General features: G+C 39.1%; 1 protein-coding gene across 1 annotated transcript; it reads right to left on the bottom strand.

Moving 5' to 3' along the window:
* Positions 1-4,621: 4,621 nt before the first annotated feature.
* On the bottom strand, positions 4,622-15,311 carry CUNH2orf76 (chromosome unknown C2orf76 homolog). The gene is made up of 6 exons (XM_085310179.1): positions 15,273-15,311; positions 14,010-14,162; positions 11,666-11,716; positions 8,331-8,368; positions 8,117-8,198; positions 4,622-4,809 (listed from the first exon to the last, which is right to left on the bottom strand). The coding sequence occupies exons 1-6, from the start codon at positions 15,283-15,285 to the stop codon at positions 4,733-4,735; spliced, it is 414 nt and encodes a 137-aa protein (XP_085166305.1). The 5' UTR covers positions 15,286-15,311; the 3' UTR covers positions 4,622-4,732.
* Between the last annotated feature and the right edge of the window lie 6 nt (positions 15,312-15,317).

Consider the following 15,317-nt stretch of genomic DNA (forward strand, 5'->3'; position numbering starts at 1 on the left):
CAAGCACTGATACCAGTTCAATTTGCCGCTTTTTGATTTCAACATAAAAAGAAACACTTTCTGCTACGACAGAATCAGCTTTCATCACTGGAGTCCTAGCACAGACTTTGTAGGTTAAACCAATTTACAGATAAGTGCTCTTCATAAACACTAAATATTTCTTGGCTTACACAGGTTCTGGAGAACGAAAGAACAGGCTGTGCTGACACCTGGTGGCTTTCTCTGCAGATGAAGACAGTTTATGGCAATAGTCTTGGTTTTCACTGCATGCTCATGTARCCTCTCTCCTGTTTCCCTCCAAGATAGAAAGCTTATGATGAAAACTTTTTTTTTCCCCAGCTGACCTGCAGACAGTGCTATCCTATGCAAGTCTATCTGCAAAGCAGCAAAGGATCCTCTGTTGTGCACGATTAGCTGCACTGCAGAAGAGGTTTCTTCTTTATTTCAAAAGATATTCCTTCATGAATTAAAAAAAAAAAAAGTACATTCATTGTCACAGGAAATGCTGCTACTGCTGAGCACAGGAGGTACAAACCAACCACTAACAAAAACTGGAAATCAGCAGAGCTGGCAGCAAGAAGCAAAAGGAAATGACAGAGAAAACATACAAAAGTGTGTCTATATCATCAAAACAAAAAGCCTTGACAGGTTGCCCCTCTCGCTCAATAATAAAGTGAATAGTAGGAAAGAGTCAGTGTGCTGATAATATGAAGAATGCCAAAATTGTTTGCAGGCCATCTTTACTAGATTTATTAACCATTTGCAAATCTGTGCCAAGTGGTACTACAAAAAGGAAACCAAGGGGGAAGGATCTGGCGCCAGCCTGCAGGACTGAGCTCAGTCCAACAAACTGTTCAATAAGCAAAAGMGTGCATTTACTTTAAGCATTTGTAAAGCCTCCAGGCAGCTGCCATTGACTCTGAAGCCAGGATCATCTCAGCCGTATGAGCCCCAAAACAAGTATCACATATTCTATCGTCTCATTTTTGATCTGGGGACATTCAGGATTTCTGTGGCTATTAGTTTGCAAAGATAGAATCTGCAGGTGTCCTGTCACTGCTGTGGTAACTGTTGGACTGTGACCTGCAAGTTTATTTGTAAGTGAATTATCTGCCAGGGGATGTGCTGTACGCTCCTAGAGTGAAACAGAAACATCACAGCTTACAACTTTTCCCTGGATTACTTTTATACATGTTTCCATCAGATAATGCAGTTCTCCAGCTTTAATGGTGGTGCATATCAGATCTTTGAAGACTCATATGCTATTGGCAGCATTTAACTTGCTAAGCTAACTGTCAGCAACTTTCTTAGCTCTTGCATCTTCAAGAGGCAGAAAATCTACCTCTGGATATTACAGAAAAAAACACACACACACACACACAAGCATTTGCATGATGAAACTGAAATATGTTGGGAGTCAGAAGAATCAAGGTGCCTATTCCAGCAGTTTGCGACTCCAACTCAAAGCTGATTAAAATTCACAAATGACGTTAAATACACCATTTTCATACCATTAGAGATAGAAAAAGCAGCACTACTCAGGTAATTCTGTATCAGAGTTTTGTATATTCAAGATTTTCTGTGTTTATTTAGTTACTTACCTCTCCTTCCTTCTCAAGGTAATTCCTCTTCCAGTTTCCTCTCTTCTCTAGTAGCTATTCTTCCACATCCCTAACCAAAACTATAGTCTCTCTGAAGTCATTTTCTTTCTCCAAGAAACATGCCAGCTCTCCCCTCCCAGTTTAACCACCTTTCCCTGCTACACTGCTATAACCCAGGAGAAGTCAGTTCTTATTTCAGCATGCACTCTGGAAGACATAAAGGGCATTAGGGAAAARCCTGCTCTTTCTGTTTGAAAAAAAAATGCTGATGGAAAAACTCAAAGGAGATCATACTGAAAGAAGAATCCTCATTAACCCTACAATGACTAAGAACACTAGCAAAGCTGTACGACTTACCACTACACATTATGGAGAAGCCACCTTCAATTTACAGTAAGTCTGAACCAATACAGTTTGTGGCCTCTGCCAGGACCACAAACCATGTTACCAACTGTAGCACTGGTTTCCTTTAACAGAAAGGGGTTTTTATAAAGACATGGACAAAGACAACTCAGTCTTTTAGCATTTAGTAATTCATTAGCCAGCATTCACTGATTTCATTCAATACTCAACAATCCTGAAACCAAATCTCTTTGGCACAGGCTACATATTCCTATATTTCTATGCCATAGCCCACTGAAACGTGTTAGAACAAAATCTGTTTTAGCACATTCTCAGTGATCATCTATAGGGGTTTTTTGCTCATTTGGTTGGTTTTTGAAAGAAGTGTTATCAAAGGTCCAGTAAAACAGCATAGTAGAAAAACCACTTCAGAAGAAATCCAGTTTCCAAGTARCGTCACTGAGAGCATTACAAAAGGCTCTACTGTGCTGCTACAGAAAAGAGCCAGTGAAGTGCCATTGCCAAAGTGAAGAGAGTTCACAAAGCAGTAGTTTAACCCTTCYCTCAGAAAGGGAAGCTAGTCTGGGATGACACATTATTTTGGGATAYCTGCATTAAAAAAAACATTTATAGCTTTATTATTGATGCTATAAAATTGACACATTCAGTATCACACCGAACTTTTATAACTATACTAGTCCAGAAAGCACAATTAAATCCTGATGACTCATTTAAGACAAATGCCCTGGAGAAAAAAGGATCACAAGAACAACCCAAGTCTTTCTGAAATGACTGGAAACCAGATTAAAATCCCCAGAAGAGAAGAAAAACAGTGATGATCTCTACTCAGTCTGAAAGCCTGAGTGTGCTGACAGACATCTAAGATGCCTTGGTAAGACAGTTCGAGACACAGACTTCTTCAATATGCCATTTATCTCCTGCAAAGTTGTCTTCATTATAGTAAATGTGGCAAAACAAAGCTGGTATTGTCTGGAGTGTGATGCATTAGTTTAAATTGTCTGTGAAGATGAGCACAAACTCATCTTCAGATCCATATAAGCCAGATTAATCCGGCAAATATGACAAACTAAGAAGGTAACTGAGACAGATGCTCCCGTTTGAGGAGCAGGTACCAGCAACAGAAAGGAGGCATGGACTGAAAGATGAGGAAGTGTTAAATTCTTCCAACAAAATCCATCAGAGGATACATATCAGCATCTAAGACCCAAGAGAAAACAGAGGACTTCATTGATACAGGACTCCTTATTACAAGATGAAGATACAATTACCCTTTYAATCGCAGATGACAAAGTGCTGGACAACCTTCACAAGAGAATAAAACTTCATTTGAAGCAGAGCTGTTGATGAGTAACATCCGGTACCCAAAAGGACTCCAGCCTAAACCAGAGAGTTGTCGGGAAGGATGAAAATAATGATGCAGGAACAATGCAGAGAGGTTTCACTGGCCCTATGTCTAAAATAAAGAGAAGTTTTATTTAGAAACATTGGCAACATTCTATGATTCTGTGATTCTATGAAATCAAACATTATCACAGGTCCACTAAAAAGTCAAAGCTCTAGCAAATGATAAGCTTATTTCTCTGGAGACTTTCTAGTGGAAATGCTGTTGTCAGCTATCAGCCAGAGCTGAAGGCAAAAGCATGGGTCTAAAGCACAGCAGTTCTCATCTGTTTGAGCTGACCCTATGCCCTAAAAGCCTGCTAGAAAAAGAGAGGCAGTATCACTTCTATCTGAGGGAACAGAGGCACAGTGACCCATCTTGGCAACCTCTAAGAAGCAGTTTTGCGAGTTTCTACCGAAAGGCACTTTAATGGATACGTGACCTATTATTATTATTGATACGGTTAACATAGCAGGAAAGCCTGAAATTACCAACTAACATTTAGCAACACCGTACTCTGCTTTAGGAAAAGTGGGAAAGAATCAATCCCAGTCTTCACAACATCTGGCTCACAGACAGAGTCCATCCTCACCAAAAAAAAACAAAAACAAAACAAAAAAAAAACCAATCATTCGAGTTTTATTCTTAAAACTGAAACCATGAACTTTCATCTTCACCTGGAAAAATGCCTTATTCCTACTTGTGCATATTGATGTCCTGCAAGAACGCAGGTTGCTACCTCTTACATGAAGGTGTCTCCCTGAAATAATGTGAGAAACAGGCAAATTGGTCCTTGAACACAAAAGCCTCCCAACACTCATTTGTCCATTTCAGCATGCTAAAGAGGGCTGGAAGAGAGAAAGAAAAGCATTCACCAGACAAGAATATGAAACAATAGTCAGTCTGCACCATTTAAACAGAAGACGTTACACATAAAATGAGTGAATAAAAGCTATTACTTGAAACAGAGATTCTCTTGTCAAGCTCTCTAAAATACCCAGTGATCTGGTCACAAAAAGTTTCCATTTTCATCAGAAGATACTGCTGTGATAGGATTTTACTCCGCATTGTATAATCTCCACATGTAACTAACGTCTGCCACCAAGAATGCATGCCACAAGTCAGAGWGCATTTACATCACCTACATTTTAATATGCAAGCGAAGGAAAAAAGAAATGTGAGAAGGAAAAAATAAAATCGCATTTCTGTCCCCCAATTTTCCTTCTCTCAGTCTTAGCATCCTGACAGAATTAATTTCCACAGGAAGCAACTGCAATGTTTGTAAAGCAATCCTCTAGGATTTATTGATCTTAAAAAAAAAACTCATTAAGCAGAATAAGGAGAATTTACAACAGATACGGGAAAACAAAACAATCTTTTGGGATCTTCACCAGGCCGACACAGGATTAGCTTTGTAGTTTCTGTAATCTTCCTCACAGAAGAATGCTAATTCGGTTTCATTTGCTAGAACGGATGAAAAATAAAATATTTAGCACACCAGTAAAAGAACTACCCAAGAACCAACTAGTTAGACTCTTAGAAGGCAACTAGTGACTTTTTGGTCAAAGGCAATTACAAATCATTATGAACAGAACATTACGTTTTTGTTCTTTTGTTTGTTTTTTTCCCCTCCTCAAAAATATTCTAGTACTAAAGACGTAGTTTAACCTTGTTAGAAGTACAAGAACCTGAAAATACATAAAGTAAATACATATGCAAGACCCCTCAAAATTTGTTTAACGCAAAGACTACAAAATTGTTTGTATAAGTATTCAACAAAATTAAGTGACTACATCCGTACACCTTAGAATGCTAAAAAAAAAACACTGAAGCATGATTTTCTGTCTTTTTTGCCCATCTTTCTGTTAGGAAAGGGGAAAAGAAACTATTTTTTCTCCATGAAATTAGCCTGTAGATATAATAATTTAATACTTAGAGGATCAGTAGAATATTTTACAGATCACTTTACATTCTCCCTCATGACCCATCAAAATATGTGTCTGAAGAAGTTAATTTTTTGCCCTGCTGATGATTAATTCATGAGGCTTCAACAATATGCAAAGTGAAAGACACAAATTGGCTTCTCCAGCAATACCTTCAAATACCTCTAATTATTCACAGGGGATATGGCAGTGCTAGAGGACCCACAAAGGTTCAGAGCAGTCACAATTCTTTCAACCCAGTAGGTCAAGGACTTCCTCTTCTAAAACAATAAGTCAGCAACATTACTAATTCAGAACAGAGAAAAATCTGATGGAAAGCCTTCACAATTATTAAACATGGAATTCTTTAAGGTGCTGAGCCAATGAGATTCACATTCGTTTTTTAAATTAAACCTGAAGTTAATGAAGTCTGCCTGTCTGCTTAAAAAAAAAGGGGGGGGGAGAAAAAAAAAAAGCAAAAGATTCTCAAATCTCAACTAGAAAGCAGATGAGACTGCAGTGAATGCCAAACACTTTATTAACATACATCCTGCTCTAAAAAACAAGCAAGCATTAACCTTGCTGACTAGATAATAGCCATAATAATCACTACCACAGAGGCTTTCCTGAGGATACTTATTTAATGCCCTCATAATTTATAACTCTCATGCCCAACTCTGTGAAGTGCCAAGGGCAATCAACTGCAGCTTAGGGAAAAAAAATAAAAYAAAAAAAGAAGAAGAAGTTCYGCATGTCTCAGAACTTCCCAGATTTTCTAAAGGAAATTCTCTTTTATTCTCATAAATCTTGTCCAAACTAGATGTTAAAAAACAAAAAAAGTCAGTGGAAGATTTTAAATCTCACTGATTTAAATGAAAACATACAAAATGAGGACTAACAGCATATGGTATCACACCTCACTTCCTCGGTTTACTATTTTCCAGTTCTTGAGGGAAAAGGAGGACTTTTCAAAAATTCTTAAGTTAGCTAATTTTCATACCAAGAAATGCTGGAATACAGCAAAAATCAAAATGGTATAATGCATGCTGCATTTTTCACAGTAAGAGTTTTTCTTTTCTATGATAAATGCCAACCACACAGCAGTGACTAATTGCTGTTAGTTATTTTGAAAAATTACAAAGCAGCTTTAAATTGCTTTCTTCCTTGATTAAACCACCTCTCTCTTCATATAGAGAAATAAAACAGTTTCGTTTATTCCAATTTGCTTTCACTATAATATTTACTCTAACATTTAGACACCTTTCTGGATTGCATTCAACTGTTTTACTGCTGGAGCTACAAACCTAGTTTAACAGATGGATAATATATACATACAATTACTTAGCAATGCCGTTTTGAATGAGGGCAGCACTGGACAATACCAAACACCAATTCAGCATTTGGCATTGTCATCACCCTTCCCTAAACTATGTTGCCTCTTGTATTTTAGGCAGATAAAAGAATCATACTTAAATGAATCTTTTGCTAAATAAATTACAAATCCATAGGACTTGACTGCCAGTAATCCCCCTTTCTGAGGAACCATTTTTCTTCCAGCTAAAAGGCCTGGTTTAATAGGAAAAGCCAGAGAATAACAGTTACTCATATTAGAGGAGTGCCCCAGAACCTTTAGGAAAGGTATACAAAGGACACATCACAGCAAATCACCTATGTGATTTGTATACAAATCACAGCAGATCCAGAAGAAAAACAGTCACCACCCCAGTTCAGCTAAACCTCCAAAGTAATGGCATGGAATTTGCAACAAGGAAAAGGAGAGAAACAGAAATAAAAACAAACAATTAAAAAAAAAAGTCCCTTTCCCTTTCTCCCTAAAAAAGYAAGCTTACTTCTGTTTGCTGTGGCCATAGAAGGAGATTGCTTAGAAGAATATAATGCAACATAATCAACATTAAGGTGGTATCTTCTAACAAAGAGTTAAGTAGCCCACCTGACCAACAGTAGAAGCTCCACTACTTGAAACATGTTTGGTTAGATGAAATAAAAGAGCTAAGAAACCCATGAGAAAGAAAAACCATTCACGGGCTGGGGAGAAATCAGAGGGCATCAAGAACGGCAGGGGGCTTTCCCTGTGACACCCCTGCATGGACAGKGCAGGGAGTTGTGCGTTACAGCTAGTCAAATCACATTTAAATGAGTGGGTGTCCACACCAAGGTAGGACACAACTACATCCCTGAAGTACCTTGCTGCCACAAAGCCATTCAGCCACATTTTGAGGAGCCCAAAGGACATCCAGGGACCATCAATTTTGGCATGACAGACATTTCTTTACATTATTACCAAAAGACCTGCCTTACATGCCTCCCACTGTCAAAACGTGAGAAATCAGGTCAAGTTTCAACTCTATGCTATGTTCAGCACATTCTCTAAATGATACTACTTAAGCTTTCCTGAGCAGTCTGACTATTAGGCACAGTATGTAGCACGTTAAACAAATCTAATCTTATTTCATTATTCCATGCTGGTTCTACTCCTTACATTTCTAACCAAAACATCAGTCTAAATGTTACTCATAAGACTAAGCAGACATGGTACTAATAACCTATCTGTCAATCATTTAAAATTACTCTCAGCAGAATTATAAGCATACCTTCTAAAAATCACAATTTGCATTCTGAACATTTGGAGTGCAGATACCTGCTGCCCTCAGTCCAATGATTTGAATGTACATTATCCCCCCTTCTTCCCTGAATAATTATCAGGTAGTGTAAAGAGCATCAGGAATAGCATTTACTTTTCAGCAGGCTATCCAAACATAATCAGCCAGTTATCAGTTTAATGAAACTGCAAGGAACAGCACCTTCAGTCAATACAAATGTACTCCTACCTACTCCAGCTGCTTTCAGCGTGCTTTCTTCTTTCAAAATGAGTTTGTCATCATCTTCTAAACTCACTACAAGTTCATTGGTCTACAGATCAGAGAATSAGAATACAAAGGTAAGAATAGGGTTTACTGTCTCTTCTCTAGTCTTATTTAACAGTGCAAAGATCTGCCTGCATTAATGCATATAACACAGGAAGAATACAGATGATAACCGTACCTTAGACTTATGTGCTTGGTGAATAATCTTCATTGTATCTGAAAGAAAATACAATGTTTTCCTAAAATCAGACTTATTTGGTAGGTAACACTGAAAATTGCATTTGGGGAAGGAGACAGAAGCACAGGAGTAAGGTTCATTTTTTTAAAACATTATTTTATGCACTCAATCTAAAAATAATAATAGTAATAAAGATGTGTGGGAGGAGAATCTTTATTTCTTAGCCCTGCAGCCACAGTCTTTGACCAGACTGCATGGCATACAATCCAACCTTAAGTACCACGTCTTACTGGATTTCTCTGTTGGCTAAGTTATAATAATCCAAACGACCATCTCAACTGCCAAAGCACATGAATTTAAATGTCAGAGTATTTTAACCAAACAGGTTTTATCCATGCAATTTAKGCAGGACAAACAACTGTTTATTTGCTGTTTACTGCTATTGTTGATAGGCAGCAACTGTTAAAATCCAGTAATTCAGTCGCTTCAGATCATTCCTTGAAATTATCCTCCTCCTGAATCAGCATCCATGGCAAAAATTATGCTACACAAAGAGGTAAAAAAACAAAACAAAACAAAACAAAAAAAAAACAAAAAAAAACCCCACTCACTTTCGAATGGCTATGTGGGCCTGGTTTTGTTGGCAAAAAGGAAAAGGTAGGAAAAAGGTTGTGGTAACTAAAGTAAACAGCTGAGTGAAAACATGCAGATGAAATGGAAATCAAAAGATGCCCATGCAGCAGTAAAAATAATCAAACCATCTATGTTTGAGCAAATTCAGAATAACACAGCAAGAAACAGCACTGCTTAGCTGCTTGTTTTCTTTTCTAGTTTTGTTTTGCACTTTAATAGAACACTGCATACTGAAAAGTCTAGTAAGAGAAGGATGCAAGAAAGTTAAATGCAGGCTAAAACAATTTTCAAACAATGGAGAGCAAGTGCTGAATGGTCAGAATGAGAGATCACATTCCCATTCAGAGGTTTGCTTCTATATCTTTAATGCACAATATTGAACATTATTTTATAGGCCAATAATGAACATTATTTTATTTTTATTTAGAGCATGACAGATGGTCAAAACTACTCCATATTCCCACTTAAAAGGCAGCGCTAGTATGCAATATATGTTGCAGAATTACCTACATCTTCTTTAGAAGCAAGGCATGAAATAGCAATCACCAGGATCCATCTTGCATAGAAGCATTGCAAAAAGGCCAAACAATCACAGCAAAAAACTTCCTGCAACCATTAAACCTTTCTATCACTGCGAAAACAAATCAGCCTCCCATCCCTTTTTTTCTGGTTTTCTCTCTGAACCGTTGTCTCAGTTTTACTTGTTCACATCTTCATGACTGGCATCTGGCAGTTTACCACACCTTCATTCACACTATTAAATGGCTTCTCTCTAACTCCATTAGAGATATGAAGCTGCTGCCTCTTCCCATCTTAGGTGAAGTCTTATGTCCTCTCAAATGCCTTGGCTATTTCATCCCAATCTAGTCCCACTCAATCACATTCCCAGATCTTCATATTGCATTTTCTAGTAACAGATCTTCCAGAACAATAGACAAGAAGTCACTTTTTAAGACTGATTGTGTTGAGCATCTACCACATTGCTCCACATTATGGAGAAAAATGGAAAAGCAGGTCAGATGAGAGATGACCAGCTCTGATTAAGACTTCTGGCAGTGCTAAACAAAGGAGAAAGAAATGGGACTCTTAGTAGTACTGTTCATCCACAAGTTTCACTGCAGTCTCATCACCAAAATGCAACAAAAACAGTAGTGTGTGTAAGATATATCAAGAACATGAATCTGAATGACTCAAAGCTTAAGGGGAAGTTCAGAACTCAGGTTTGCTTTTTCTGTGTGAAAATTCAGCGTAGCTGGCACCACCTCACCAAAAGCAGGCCTCCACTAACTGGTGTGACAGGTTTTAAACATCTGCACTGTTTTTCACCCACACCATGCCCAGCCCTACCAGAGATCAGGAGCTCAGCCACAACATAGGCCTTAGGCAAAACTAAGCACATGCTCCAAGTGATGAAAGAACTAGCAGCAGGGAAAGGCAGCGTCAGAAATACTACTGACAGCACAGGACTCTCTCATCTAGCCAAAGCAACAGATAACAGGGGAGGAAGGGCACCTCCAAATTCAAAGTTACAGTTCTCCAGATTTGTAAGACAGAGAGAAAGAGAAAAAAAGTTCAAGTCCTTGCCACTGAAAGATTGTAAATCTTAATCCCTAACTCTTTTCCTGTTTTTATTTAGCACTATCTGGTTCACCAGCAGCATGAACACAGAATGAGATGTTTGGGGGGGGGGGTTGTTTGCTTTTTAAAGCTAGGCAAGTGGACTCAATCACTATTTACATGCATTAAATAGATTCCTCATTCAGTTCCTCGAATCACTATGAAGGAAGAAGCTCACTGACTCTACCGAGAACATGGAAGACACATCACTTGCAGCAAACCCCAGAGCAAACTTTTAGAACATCCAAGTTTAGGAGGAGGTGAGCTACCAAAAAGATACGTTCTTGACCATGCAAGTTCCAAGACCAAGTTCTTGACCATCCATTCCAAGAAAGGAATAAATTTAGTCTATCTAAAAAGCATATTTGGTCCCAAATAGGATGAATTGCACTTGTTCTGCCCAAGCTTCACAAAAAGGCAATATACACAATCTTTACATTAGAGGATAACTCCAGCCTAACTTTTACAGCAGACTGTTTCATTCTGTCAACCTGTATTTAAGAGCTTTCCTAGTTACTTTGAGCAATGTTCCTTTCCTCCTCTTATATTATGTTATTAAAGTATCTCAGTCTTAAGCATTTTCCATTTACTGCCTTCCTCTCCTGCCTTGCCATCCTTTCTGACTTCACAATTAGTAAATAGCTACTGAAATACATAAACACAGAGAACTAGGATTTCAAAGCATTTAAGGTCACAAGCTGCTCTGTAGCACTTACAGAACAGAGTTAAGAGGCACTTACAAAAGCAATAAAAAATTAATACCAAAATCCACCAATGTCAATTAGCAAAAAAAATGCATAATGTGCAGCCTATTTCAAAGATTAATACCAAAGCTCAAAATAATGGTCAGGGTTTTTACATGATCCCAGTGGCAAAATCCTCACTACAAGTGTAAGATACAGAGTTGCAATTTTAGGCAGGCAGTGCAACTGGCACCAGTAAACTAGTCAAGAATTACCATATTCTCTAGTTGTTGTCTTCTAAACTGTACAATAACTGGTATAAAATACTATGTCCACATTTTGCAGGAAAAAAAAAACAAAAAAAAAACAAAAAAAAACAAAAAAAAAAAACAGGAAACCTACCATACTTGTAATTTTTAAAAGGAGGAGGAAGTCCTGTTCTTGAAGGCACATCTATTAATATAAAAGCACCACATTAAAACAAAGTTCTCCACTCCACTCCCCTCCTTCCCTCCCCCCCCCCACCYCSCAATTAATACACAGGAATTCAATGCGTGCGTTCTGGACTGTCACATTAAAACAAATTCTTAAAACAGGAGACTTGTAATGCAACACTAAGCTAATATTGCCTCATGCTCTAATAACAGTCAAGCATCGCCCCAATAACCAAGATATGCTTGCTCCCATTAACCAAAATGTGACAAAAGAACATATTCACAAAGAGTTGCAAAACCCCAGAAGATAAAATGCTCCGAAAGATGTAAYAAGGTGATAACAGGCTGATGAGTCCAGCTAGTGCTTCTGGGACTCAATAAATAAAAGTCTGACTGGGCAATCTGGAATTCCCTGAGCTCATTGGCTCGTCCAAGTCACTCCCCTGAAGAAACCATGCCCTGGTTTCTGCAAGCTTGCCTTGTATCTGTGGCTCTCTACATAAATAACTTAGTGTTATTGGGTAGCTCAGTTTATTGTTATTTTGACTGGAATCATGATAATATCCATTTGCCTTTATTATTTTGCTGTAACTTCATAGTTAACTAGTTAGCCTTAACCTGCCAGTCTCAGTGTGTCTGTTATCATATCCCAAACCAATATTGCAACTAAACCTTCCATACAGCACCGAAGACGAACACAACCTTTGGCTCCAATACTACAGTTTCTCCGCATCAGCTTAACTTCACTTGACCATGCAGTCCCTGTGAACCTAACTACCCACGAGGACGGTGAGTAAAYGCAAGCTGGATGTGACCACGGGGCTCTGATCCTCCAGAAATCTGACAAGAACATCCTGTTAGTGATTTTTATAGTCTGAAGTCCAGCATCTCTCACCACCTTGTACAAACACATCCCGAAAATAGTCATTCATAACTGGATTGTTCTGAAACCCAGCCATGGTTTTGTAACTGTTTTACACAGTCACAAAAAAGGAAGTCAAATTGCAGAAAGTTAACTCTTTAACAGCATGCAGGACAGAGCTCATAAGGAACTGTAAGAAAACTGACACCTTCCCTGGTGCCTRTCCTCAGTGACCTCTAGGGATTTATTCTGGGTCTTGAAAGGCCTTGCTACTTTTGAGGTGCTCAGCACTGAGACAGCTGAAACCATAATTTCATCAGTAGTTTAAAAATTTATCTCAAATTTCTCCTTCCAAACATTACAGGAAATAAAAGAACATGRCTTTTGGACCAGGAACAGCAATCTCCACATGTGCAATGATGTTCCAAAAAGCCTTCCCCAAACACTAGCTTTGTCTCAAATAACAGAAAGTTGCAATACTGCACACATCAAAAGCAAGTTTTTTAGCACTGTTTTTCATGTTATTCCCCATAACAGAAGCTGTGCTATGTGTTCTGAAAGTGTATATAGTTTTCCAATGGTTTCCTGAGATCTAGCCATGCCTATTACTGTCTAGAATTACAGAAGCTGCAGAAAACACAATACAGCTCTGAGGCCCAGGGCAATGTCCTAAAAGTTGCTCAATGTGATCAACTGTAACAGTTCAAGACTTGTTTAAGCTGACATCATGCAAAGAATAAAACACTGTTTTTCTGCACCTTTGCATGTCTCCATTTAAATGCACAGAAATACATCTGCAAGATTAGTGTCACACCCTACCTACTCTGCAGCTGTGTGGGCTGGTCTACATTAATTAACCTGTAGCAGTACTGCCATATTCAACCATGTTTCTAAAACATGGGGCCAATAAATGAGTAAAGCTGTACCAGAAAACTCAAGCTGGAGATGGATACTCAGAAGAAAACATGCACTGTGATACTTAAGTGTCAAAAACAAATTTTCAAGATCCTCTCTCTTTTTACAAGTAACTAACAACAGACTTTAGTTCCAACATTCCACACACTGGTGCGGTTCCTAAGCGTCAAGGGCTCTCTAATTTCTATTAATTTACCCTTGCTAACTTCTGAATAGCTGCCTGACAGCAGTGTCCAAACAGTCTGAGGCCCTGAGCCAAATGCAGCATAGCCCTTGTCTGGTTTCAACTAAACATGGGGATCTGGGCACGGGGAGTAGTCTCTACACAAATGTCGGCAYGGCACACCGACCATGGAAGCTCTTACAAACACCAGTCCTCTCATCTGAGAGACAAGCACMCACGGGAAGCAAATACAGATCTGGCACCTCTAGCAAAGCCACAGAATTTTCCCATTCATTTGTTCCCCTCCACTTTCTTTGGTAGAGGCTGCAACATATGGGCTCAAAGCAGATGAATAAGCRCACAGCCCCTCACCCTTCTGCACAAAAGTAATGAACTGCTTTACTGTCTGATCCAAGTTAACTCCATGATACACCACTGGCTTGAAATTCCGGTGCTCAAAAGAGCGAACAAGACGAACTGTGATAGTTGAACTTTCTGTTGACATGAGAATCAATTGGAAATAACCTGGAAAACATTAAAAAGAGTAATTATTGACTTTCCTCTATGTACAAGCCCAGCTAGAAAACAAGGTACAGGTAGGACTCATTCAAAAATTAAAACATGGCCATATATTAAATAGCGTTATGCCTTTCAGGCCTTCACTTTTACTTTTTCTACAGGAGCAACAGCAGCATCTCAAAACAAGCAGCGTTATCTAGGATATTATTGATATTAAACATCAAATAGTCCGTATCAATTTTGCACTGATTACAATGGCTCTACACAGAACACTCCACCAGACTGTTTATATAAACAGACAAAAATGATATGGATAAATGCACGTTATGTGTTTTGGTTTTTAAGTGATTGAAGATTTTACCTGCTATGTGAGTAAAATTTTGCTCTGAAAGACTAAAATAACAAAAAGAATCAGTATCTTTTTAATATACTGTAGAAGGTCCAAGGCCCTGAGGAAAGCCTAAGCTGTTACACAACACTCATTTTTATTATGTCGAAYGAAATAAAAAAAAAATATCCCCACAAACATACAAATAATTCTCCTGGTACACTATTACACAATTCAGGTTTTTAATTTATAATGTATGTATCTAAAATAGCTCTACAAGGCTTACAATACTTTACCAGTAGAGAGCAGAACCTGAAAGTCTTACCAGCCTAAGTCACCCTTCAAACAAACCCACACATCCTCTGTTCAGTTAGATACTTTCTCAGCACAGGCAGAGGAAGCAGTAAGGAAACACCACAGCCTCAGTGCTACAACGTCAGCCAGCAGGACAGCCCAGCCTCTGCGCCGCTTACCCTTTCACAGCCACTTCAGCCGCTGCTTCCAGCCCCTCACAACCCTTCACGTCCTCCCTCCTCCCTCCAGGCGCTTCCCCTTTGCCCCCTCCACCCCACTTCCTTTCTTCCCACGAAGCAAGCGGCGCCACCGCGCACGCACGAGGTGCCTCCCGTCCCCGACGCGCTGCTCTAGCTGAACAGGTTTGTTTCGATTCGAGCAGTTTCTGCAGAGCGGAGACAGAGGCAGAGCGACGGGCTACTGACCGCCCCGCCCGCGATCCCTGCCGTCAAGGCCTCACAGCGTAATTCCGGAACTCCACAGCATAGCCCCACCTCCACTACCCATCACAGCGATCCCTGACCGGCACGGCGCAGGGC

This window comes from Rhea americana, unplaced genomic scaffold (genome assembly GCF_003343005.1).
Source record: "Rhea americana isolate MKP2758 unplaced genomic scaffold, rheAme1 scaffold_313, whole genome shotgun sequence".
Taxonomy (NCBI): domain Eukaryota; kingdom Metazoa; phylum Chordata; class Aves; order Rheiformes; family Rheidae; genus Rhea; species Rhea americana.

Bases quoted from the DNA above. Each gene is read 5' to 3' on its own strand.
- CUNH2orf76 (XM_085310179.1), bottom strand. The intron at 11,717-14,009 runs GTGAGGGGCTGT...TTATATTAATAG, and splicing joins CATTACTTTTGTGCAGAAGG to ATGTGCCTTCAAGAACAGGA. The intron at 8,369-11,665 runs GTAGGTTTCCTG...ATTTTCTTTCAG, and splicing joins TTTTAAAAATTACAAGTATG to ATACAATGAAGATTATTCAC.